The 11435-nt window shown below is 40.9% G+C and overlaps 1 protein-coding gene across 1 annotated transcript in view; it reads right to left on the reverse strand.

Annotated features, from left to right (window-relative positions):
• Positions 1-11435, reverse strand: part of LOC135213209 (uncharacterized) — a 106025-nt gene that overhangs the window by 47009 nt on the left and 47581 nt on the right. Inside the window, exons 5-8 of the mRNA XM_064247190.1 lie at positions 10508-10610; positions 5076-5224; positions 4768-4903; positions 1543-1688 (exon numbers count right to left, since the gene is read on the reverse strand). Of these exons, the coding sequence (XP_064103260.1) occupies positions 1543-1688; positions 4768-4903; positions 5076-5224; positions 10508-10610 (534 nt within the window). The remainder of the gene's footprint in view (positions 1-1542; positions 1689-4767; positions 4904-5075; positions 5225-10507; positions 10611-11435) is intronic.

Below are 11435 nucleotides of genomic sequence, written 5' to 3' on the forward strand. Positions count from 1 at the left end.
GGCAGAGAGAGAGAGAGAGAGAGAGAGAGAGAGAGAGCCCTTCCAGGGACACAAAATTCCTCGAGGCACTCGAACCCCTTCCAAGTTCACTGACGCTGAATTTCACACCTAAAAACCCGACGCATAAATGAAAAACGGAATCAACTCCAGAGTGTCATTTGTGATCAAATGACGCCGAAACTATTCGTTTTGAATTAAAAACTAATATTTGAGTTATTTAGCTTTTTTATTAGATCAGAATGATGTCCATTTTATACAGCAATTTCCATAATTTGCAGGTCAATGGCCTAAATTAAATTGCCTTATGAGCTTATAATCGGTTCAATAGGATTATCCGGGGTATGAGCTGTAACCGTAGGTAGGCCAGGGTGGGTGTGTGTGTGTGTGTGTAGGTGTGTGTTGGGGGGGGTGGGGGGGGGGGGGGACCGGCTCAGGCCATAGCTTCCCAAACCGGAGGGAAATATGTGTAATGTTTTTACTTTGAAATTCCCATGCGCTGGTTCATTTCGTATGAAAAAAGCAAAGAGCCCTTCGACAAAATGTGCTCTCCTCCAACGGAAAGTTCCTTCTGAAGGGGGAAATGATTTGTCACCTTTAGAATGACTGACAGGAGCAGTCGCTGCAATCGAAAATGCTTCGGTGGAGGTTTGAGCGGCAAGAGATCGTGCGTGACTTGCGGGCTGGGATTCGCATCGATTCTGAATATGAGAAATGGCTGTTAATGAAAAGGATTCAGAAGACATATTTTGTGGAGCATTCATACAGCCAAGTCACCATTCTGGGTCACAATAACGGCCATGGGAGGACATCCCAGAATACTGTTTATTGATTCTCTGATCAAATAGTGAGCAAAATAGCTGCCGATTCCCGGTAAAGTCTTGTCTTGTTCGAGGTGAAATGTGCATCTCCTGGTCTCAGTGTGGTAAGACAAAATGCTGCCTCCAATTACTGTAACGACAGATGGTAGCTTATTGGACAAGCAAAGACATAAATTCCCAGTAGGTCTGGTATCATTGCTCTAATGAAGATTGCTCCAGAGATCGATTCGCCCAAATGATGATTGGCACAGCGATCGATCAGTGCAATGGATGCTTTGTCCAAATGCAGATTTCTACTCAATACTCATGAGTACTTACCTGGCTCTATTGTTCAATATATTCCTTATGAGAATATTAGTGACATCGCGACATAAACCAATTAATTTGATTATATGTGTATATATACATATAATATATATATATATATATATATATATATATATATATATATATATATATATATATATATATATACATACACATACACGTATAGATACCTGCTGCACACATGCACACACACACGAATACATACGTAAAGTAATTTTCTTTGAACAAAAGGAAGGAAACTTTAATACATAAGTAAACAAAACAAAAGTTTTAAAATTAAACTGATCATTTTATGTGTTAAGCGCAGGGAACAGAGCAAGGTAGAGAAGAGTAAATGTTTAATATCTATCTATCTATCTATATGTTACCGAGCACAGAAATCTGGAAGTATACTCACGCAAAACAATGATTTTGGTCTTGACGGGTAACGAGTACCCGACTAAATTCGCGGCATGGCAGTAGTAGACGCCGGTGTCCTCTGGCTTGATGTGACGAAGCACCAGCTCCGCTTTGGCCACTCCCGAACTCAGGATCTGCGTCTTGCTGTGGAGACAGACAGAGTGAACACTAATCCATTATTAACCTCCGCGGATACGTTGTTGTGATGCTCAAGGAGACAATAAGAGACGACTGAAAAGGCCCTCCCTCCCTCCCTCGCTCATTCTGAATTATTCTCTCTGGCCCGGAAACAGGTTTCTCATCTTCAGATTATTAGTATTATTGAAAAATAAACCCACAAAATCATTGTGTATAACGTGTTTACTTATAAGTATTTACATTTTATTTTACTCCACACTCGAGTACTTTCAGGCCCTACCCATCTGTGGCCCTTTTTCATGAGGCGTTTAGGTTGTCCAACAGCCTGGGTCAAGGCCCAACCAGCTGTCTAAAGGGCCACAGATAGGGCCTGGAAGTACTCGGGTGTTAAGTAAAATAATATGTAAATACTTATAAGTAAACACGTTATACACAATGATTTTGTGGGTTTCTTTTTCAATCTTCAGAAGAAAACTGAAGGAAGTTTTTGTTTGGTTCATTACTATTATCATTCTATTATAGAAGAAGACGTGTCTAATTCACTTTGGAATAAAACCCGACGTACAATTAACATTTCTCAATATCTTTCAATAAAATCTTTCAACAGAGGTTACATTTTATTCATCATTCCTCATTCTTCTTAGTTTGCTGTCATAGAATATTGCCAAGTCAGAAAATTGTGCAATTTTTGCTTTCAGTCAAATTATTATATCTGAGGATTCAATCGGATGAATTTCCTGATTGGCGTTCAGTTACACTAAGGACCCCACCTTAAAACCGATAATTTCAAAAAGACATCAAGCTCATATTCTTCCTTCACAGCCCAACTCCTACTTGACTCACAGGTACAAACTCAGCTTGAACAGGTGCGTGGCAGCCCCAGCCTTCACTGGCATCGTCTTCCTCTCTCTCTCTCTCTCTCTCTCTCCATTCTTCTTGACACTGAAATCTGCACAAACATTTTCACGTTCAATTCTTTAGTTTCAAAATGTCTACCAGTTTTCGACTTGACCGTCACAAAACTCTATGGAGGGCCGATGATACACTCATATTCCTACTGTGGACTGTAGGAACCCTGATAGATCAAATCTGACCTTAACTTGCATATGTATTTCCTACGAATTCCAACTCGACCAAGTAAATCTTAGACTAAACATCAATACAGAATCGACTTCCCCAAGCTCTAAAATTCCACTCTTTTGAGTGTACCTTTGCAGTAGGGTTGCGTTTTTGAATGAGGGTTCTATTCATAAACATATAAACAACAGAGTGTCATAATTTACAAAGAACATAGCTAGAGTTTGAAGTCAAGGTTGGGTCGCTTATCACAAAAATCGAATCTTTCTCTCATGAAGACCTCTCACGCCACTGACGACTCACTGACGCGAAGACCAAATGATCCTTCAATATTGACCATCCCTATAAACCACTGTTGTCATTGTAGATTGAAGGTCATAAAAGCCATCTCTGCAACACATCCAATTTGACTGCATCCGCCCCTGAGCCTTTTGAGAGAGAACGATCCCATCAAAATACAGACGACACAGAGCAAGTTCACACTTCTTCGGGTTTCAGGATCACACCATTACGAAATCCTTGCATCTCTCATATGTGGCCTGTGGAGTCTGAATGGCACTTGGTATCACCAATGCCAATAAAATCCACTGGTGCCCTCTCATACTAGGACACCTAAATGACGCCAGGAAAAAGTGTTGAATCCCTTGATTCTTTACTTACATCTGTGTGTCTCTTGATTTCCCCTACATATTCAAGCTTTGCACCTTCAACAATTTAACCAACCTAATCCTTCGTACTCTGTACATAACTCCGCGCCCTTGAGTTTAGCTTTGTGAATTGAAGGGTCATTCTGATAATTTCTTCAGGTTTAGAGGCACAAACAGCTGAATCAAACTATTCTTTGTGACTGTCTTCGGCTCATTCAAAGGTCTCGTGTTGGAACTTTCCACCCAGCTTCGTTTTCATGAGATCTAGCACTGGGAAATCGATCTTCATTAATTGAATGTTTATATATACATACACACACAAATATATATACATACATATATATATTATATATATATATATATATATATTTATATATATATATGTATGTATACATTCTTCTGTTAAGACAGGAAACGTCTCGGGTATAAAAGGCTCATTAAAACCGCCTGGTTTAGAACTAGGACTATATTTCGGTGGACTGACTTCCACCCTTATCAAGTAGTGTTTAGGATGGAAGCGAGTCCACAGTCCTTAGCTTTAAACCAGTGTGTTTTAATGGGCTTTTTATACTTAAGAGATATATATATACATACACACACACACACATGGGCCAGAGCTGGGATTGAAAGTACACACCAAGAGGGAGGCAGTAAGAGGGGGGGGGGGGGGGGGGGCGGGGGGGGGAGTGGGGGGGGGGGGGGGGCAGCGTCATCCGGTATAAACAATCTATTTTGTGCCGACGTTTCGCGACGAAAATACCAGTCGCATTCACTTTGAAATGTTTTAACTTCATAAAGAGCTGTTGACACTGTATATGACCATAAATTAATTTGAGTTTTTAATGCTCGCAAACAATTATACCTTTAGCCTTGACAACGCCGACTTGGAATTCGTCGTGAAACGTCGGCACAAAATAAATTGTTTATACCGGATGACGCTGCCCCCTACTGGCTCCCTCTTAGTGTGTACTTTGAGCCAGCTCCGGCCCTTGTGTGTGTGCGTGTATAATATTATATATATATATATATATATATATTATATATATATATATGTGTGTGTGTGTGTGTGTGTGTGTGTATGTGTGTGTTAACTGAAGCCAGAAGGAAAGTTCAAAGCGAAAAGACAGAGTTCCAAGTGCTTTCGTGTATTCAACACATTTTCGGGGTACAAAGTTAAAACATACGAAAGTAGTTTGCACTCTGTCGTTTCATTTTGAACTTTTCCTGTGGCTTCAGCTAATAAACAAAATCACGTGCATAAATTTGTGGTTTCTTAGTATATATGTATGTGTATGTACAAGTATATGTGCTTATAATAGACATGCCTCGCCTGAACAGCGCACTCTGACAAGGGTCCTTACTTGCTCTTCTGGAAGTGAGGCGTTCGAGACCAGATCACTCTGGCTGGCGGGTTGGCTCTGGCGATGCACTTCACGCTGACACTCCCTCCCCCCTCCACCGTCACCCTGTCTATGGGCGGCAGCACTTCCGGACCATCTGCAACGAGAGTGAAACGACCGTTTCAGCTGTCTATTCTGACGACTCGGAGCGCCATTTCTAATCGGGGAGATCTTTGCTCCCCCTGGAAATGATGGGGGACAAGGTCACTGAATTTGCGACAGTCACTGAGGAGGGAGAGACTGCTCAGAAGAGGAGTCTGGAGACTTACACTGGACGTTGAGGAAGAAGGAGGCGCTGACGGTGCCCCTCTCGTTGGTGGCGCTGACCGAATAGTTTCCGGACTGGCTGCGTCTCACTTTCTCCAGCTGCAACTCGTCCCGTCCTCCCAGTAAGTCCTCCCCCCTCTGCCATCTGTAGCTGGGGACACGAACGAAACGGAGTTAGAAAGCAAAGCGGAGGAAAAGACAATGTGACAGAGACGCAATGTCATATTATTATTCATTTCCCCTTTTTTCAGTTTTCAAGAGAAGTCCCATTTCCCAGTTATTCTAAGGTCCCAATTCCAGTCAGTATCAAAGTGACCGTCTTGTTTCTTTGAAGCAACAATGATCGACTCCTTCGCCAGAGTTTGTTATCGTGTGTGTGTGTGCTTGTTTGTTTGTTTGTTTCACGTCAAACTTAAAATACAGCTTAAATATGTTCGTAGGCCTTCGTGAGGGAAGGTTTTTCATGCTGGAGCGATAGCTCTGAGAAAAATGGTCGTTTCGGTCACAGAACATTCTGTCTTTTTAAACAAGTAATCCATTTTCTATTTTCTTCTTCTTCTCCTTTTTCTCTCTCATAAAGGAGAAGGCCTTTTCTTGCGGGAGAATCAGTTCACTGCATTGCTGCCTCAATCTTCCTCTTGAGATCCCTCAGGTCACGATTAGATGCACTTGTGCGCCTAAAGAGACGGGGGATTACAACTCCGCCACAATGGAGACGCTCTCGAAACATTTCAATATTGCTCTCTCTCTCTCTCTCTCTCTCTCTCTCTGTACACCTATCGACCTATCTTCTTATTTACCCTATCCTCAATATTTTACGACTGCAATATAAGAATAAATTCAATAAAGTTTTTATGTTTATTTATAATCTATGTAGTATATAAAAGGTAATTTCTGACTGTTTGCTTGTTAGTTCGTTACGCACGCCCAGACTAATGAAAGCTAGGGCTACCGAATTTTTACCATGGACTCCCCTCCCACCAAGAAGGTTTTGGTCAAACTTCAAAATTCGAGAACCGTTTCTAAGGGGGGGTCATAACTCCCCTTTTTCATACCCCCTCGTTTTGACAACTTTTGGAAATGACAGCTAGGGCTGCCAAATTTTTACCATAGACTCCCCTCCTCTCAGGGAGATTTTAGTCATAATCCGAAATTGAAGGGTCGTTTCTAAGGGGGTCATGACCCCTCTTTTTTCAAACCCCGTTATTTTGTACAACTTTCAGAGTTGACATCTATGTTGAAGTGTTTTTGTATGTACAAACAGGATCCCCACATCATGGAGGCCAAAGGCACCCTTAGTAGTAAGGGGGGCAAACCGCCTAGGGAATGGGTGCCCAAGCGTTTCCCACAATATTTGGGGGCGGGAGGCCTTATCGACCATGAGAGAAGGGGGTCGCAGAGAGAAACCTGGAGCTCTATTGTGTATTCATAGACCTTCAAAAAGCATACGACAGAGGCCTAAACGAAGTGATGTTTTGGTGTTTGAGGAAAAGGAGAATCTCAGAAAAGTGGGTTAGGTTGGTCGAGATGATACCTAAAAGAACGAGCACAAAAGTGATAACAGCAGTTGGGGAAACAGAAAACTTTGGAGTTAGTGTTAGATTCCACCAGGGGTCAGCATTAAGCCATTTTTGTTTGTGCTGGTCGTGGATGTGTTGAGGGAAGAGATCAGGAATGAAGAATTGTGGGAGTTGTTGTACGCCGATGATCTGGTGATTACTGCTGAAAATGACGAAGACCTACAGAGAAGGGTTGGAGAGTGGCGGGAGTCTTTTGTGAGGGGTGGCTTAAAGGTGAACGTGAATAAAACAGGTTTTGCTGAGCAGCAGGGAAGATAGAGATAGAATATTAATACAAGAAAGAAGAGGCTCAATTATAAAACAGGCAGAAAAGTTTAATTAATTAGGATCTACTTTAAACCAAGAGGGAGGATGTGAGGCTGAAGTTGACAGTGGGATAAAAGCTGCATGGGGAAAGTGGAGAGAGGCAGCAGGAGTGATATGTGATAAGAAAATGCCAATCAAGCTAAAAGTCAAGGTGTATAACACAGTGATAATACATGGAACAGAAACATGGGCTCTAAGAGGAAAAGAGGAAGTGAAGCTTGAGAGAACAGAGATCAGAATGCTGAGGTGGATTATGGGAATATTGCTGCTTAAGAAATTGGAAAATGACGAAATATGAAGGACAGGCTTAGTAAAGATTACAGAGGTGATAAGAGAGTCACGATTGAGATGGTATGGGCATCTGTTGAGGATGGATGACGAGGGGGGAATGAAGAGGGCATGGGAGGAACCTGTTAGAGGAAGAAGATCGAGAGGGAGACAGAGAATGAGATGGCGAGATAAAGTGAAGGAAGATATGGAGAGAGGAGGTTTGGTGGAGGATGATGCCTCCGACAGAAGGCAGTGGAGAAGGCACATCAGGCAACGATCCCTTAATGCAAGGATAACAGTTGGGAAGAAGAAAAGAGAAGGGGGTCGTAGCCTAACTACCCCAACCTTGATAGCAGGGAGGATGCAGGTCCCCCTTGGGAATTAGGGCCCTAAGAGTCTAAGATAGGCCTACTGCATTCAAATGACTACAAATGCATTTTACACCAATATCAAAGTTTAACTAAGGCTGAGTTTTATCAAGGGCTGTTTCGGGGGGGGGGGCTTGCAATGAAAATCTTTCCTGAGCAACATGTTGCAACGTGTATGTGCCTGCCATTAGCCGGCGGTGCCTGACAGAGCCGGTCAGTGATGCAGAAGCAGTAGATGGGGAAGGATGTACATCCCAGTCATTCAGAAGCGAATGTGCATTTGATAACACGTCCAAAGGACGTTGTACAGCTGCTAGTTTTAGCATAAGTTAAATAACAGGCAGATTGTGGAACAGAATGGAATGCGAGATTTAGGCACAAAGCCAAGCACTGGGACCCATAGGGCCAGTCAGCGCTATAAGGAAAATGATGAATTCACGATGTATTTGATATGACGAATTCAAGAGAAAGTGCCAAGAGAGATTCAGTGTTACCTCTTGAAATCAAATATCCTCGCATCTCTGACCTTGCTATTGAGGCTACTTCAAACCAAGGAGGACATCCAGTGTTCTCTTTCTCGAGATCTCTCAGCTGCCCTGACTGAAAGCATTGCAGCGTTGAGAAGGAACCTCAGAACATTGCTGAATCAATAAAGAAATGGCGCCACTGCTTAACTGGAAAGCACTGCACACTGGCGACAGATGACAATTCTATTTCCTTCAAGGCCTGATACCAAACACATATGGAAATGAGGAATTAAAAAAACTGCAATGGAAGTTGAACTAATACCTTTTTCATCTGATGTCTCATCTTCATCCTAGTAGGTTGAATGATTCAGCTGATATTTAATAGGAAAATTGTGCTCTGAAGTTATAAGAAATGCACGAGTCTCTCTGTCATTCAGGTGTTACCCCGTTTATGCCTTTCATCCGAGCTCGAAATTTTCCTTGTTCTGTGGAAGACGTACTAGAGGTAACATCTCCATAATTATCAAACCTGTGACAGGTATATGGCGCACCACCTACTCTACAGATCAGTTCCACAACACCTTTCCATCATTCAATGTGGATTTCAAGAACAAAGATTTACTTTCGTCTTTTATATCTGGGTGGAACTGATGATCACTACTGTTAACTGATATCTGGTTTTCTGATCTATGCAGACTCCATCAGGGGCGCACCTTTCACGTCTTCTGAACCGATGTCCTTTCCCCAAGGGCACGGCATTACAACAAACCAACTGACTACATCCTGTCAACCATCTGGCAATGTTCAGTGCCGCCGGTTTGCTGTGAGCGGGGGAGGTTGCTGATTTATAATAATTTTCTTCGAGTCTGAGTGGATAAGGGCAACCTCACTTTGACATATGAGGTGTGGGTTCGAATCCTACCATGGGCCTAAAACTTTGTGGTGACAAGGGTACCCAAAAAGTGAAGAAATCGAGCACCAGTACGTACGCACACACACATACTAGTATATATATTCACATACATACATACATACATACATACATACATACATACATACATCAGACATACATTACATACAAGTGTATATATATATATCTATTTATATATATATCTATTATATGTATATATATGTATATATCTATATATTATAATACTAATTACCAACTATATATAAGCTATATATTATATATATCTATATCTTATATATATAATATGTAATAATATCTGTTATATAATAAGTATATATATCATAGCTACAAATTTCCTTTAATTATCTAAATTCACTCTACTCGGAATTGATTATATTTTTCGGTAATATATGAAAATATATAAATTCCGAAGTAGAGTGAATTTAGATTAAAGAAATAGCTCAATGATATATGACGGTTCGATGTGAATGATTATTCATATATATATATATATATATATATATATATAATATATATATATATATAATATATATACACACATATATATATAATATATATATATATATATATATATATAACACACATATATATATATATATATATATATATATATATATATATATATATAAATATATACACGTGCTTTTATTTGATACCTTTCTAGCGATCTTTACTGACTTTCCTCATTTTCAGTTACCAACGGAAGTTTCTTATCCTTGTACTTTTTCCGGCCACTTTCTCTGGAATTGTGACTTATGGAAGTTAACCATAACTCCTTCCTGACGGATTTTTTCTTTCCTTTTGCTTTGGAGGCGGAACAGCATTTTCTGTGCTTTCACGTTAATTCGCTCAAAACGAGATGTCTCCCCTCCCCCACCGCCTTCTCTGTTCAGATGCAAGCAGCCTTTTACTATATATATTATCAGTGAGGGAATGCACTGGTCGAACTCGTCTGGTTTTGACAAAAAATTGGACTCTTCCTAATCTATGAGAATTGTGGCTCAACAACTTCCGTCTCTCCTCGCGAATGCTCTTTTAACTTGTTCTATATGGTAGAACATTTGCATTAATATGGTTCAGCAGTAGCATCTAAAAAGCGGTGACTCTGATGCGCAATTGTTTAACATGGAAAAAGTAGAACGTGCTTCCATCGATTCTTTAGTGAAAAGTAGACTTAGAAGTATTGGACTAGATACAGTCATGTTTGTTTACTTAATTCTAGGCAATAACTCCGCACGGACTGCAAGGAAAGTTTCCGCGAATACGACAGCCACTAGGGATTGGGGCGTCTCATGTATTTCGCCGTGTTTAGTACTGGCCCCTGGCGGTTAATTACTGTCGACCCCCCAAAAAATATAACGCTAAATTCTTAATAAGCAATCCAAATACTCTAGGAAACTAATTTCCAAAGAAACAGACGTGGAGTTGTTACCTAGATATCTACCTTTCTATATAGTCTATGATCTCTCAAGGTCCATCAAACGTCAAAGCCGAATGAAGCCACTAACTTACCTTGGTGGTCCAGGATTAGACTTTGCAAGGGCGGGAATGACGACGTGGGAATTCTCTTGGACGTTGACCTGTGGAGAAGGCTCCTTGATCCATATCGGAGCATCTGCAAATCGAAAGATAAAAAATCAAATGAAGAGGAAGACTGCCCTCTTTTGGGCACGGGACACAACTTCTTAAAGATTCCTTGACCGCATACTACATCGTCATCCTCTGTCATTCAAATAAACTGATATTATACTGAACCAAATCGTTTGTATTCACTGACACTACGTAAAGACTATCATGCTACTTTTTTCAGCCTTCTATCTCCCTGATATGAGAGCAATAGCCAACGAAATGCCTGTGGCTCGATGTTCTTAATGTGATGGGAGACTAAAGTGGTTTTTTTCACACTTTCCCTGCAAAACCGTCAGTCATAGATGAACGGAGAGCAAAGCTTCTCCTGACTCCATCCTTTAAATATGTTTATAAAAGCTCCTCATTTTTTTTTTTTTTTGGCCATGACGGGATATCACCTTTCGTTACACGGAGGAAAAGGTATCAGAATAACCTCCCATTACTGTCGTTGAAGACAGTATACATCATCACAACTGTATTCTGTTCTCGGAGCACAACAGTTGCAAACACACATTCCCTATCTGCACCACAGTCGCTGAATAGACAAATTTAGTTAATAAAGCCTCCCTCCCATCACTTACTGCACTTCCCTGTGGTGCCTCTCATACTCGTGGAAAATTTATACATCGTCGCAAATCACTTCTTTCCTTATGCAAGTCACAGTTGTCATTCTAAGGCAACCGGCTTCTTCTTGTTATCATCATTATTATTATATTTCAATAGATGAAACCAATTTACATGGAAAAACTACCAAAGAATGTAGGTTTCAACCTCCCACCCGTAAAGACCCCCGATACTGCAGCAGTAACTG

Source organism: Macrobrachium nipponense, chromosome 42 (assembly GCF_015104395.2).
Source record: "Macrobrachium nipponense isolate FS-2020 chromosome 42, ASM1510439v2, whole genome shotgun sequence".
NCBI classification, from domain to species: Eukaryota; Metazoa; Arthropoda; class Malacostraca; order Decapoda; family Palaemonidae; genus Macrobrachium; species Macrobrachium nipponense.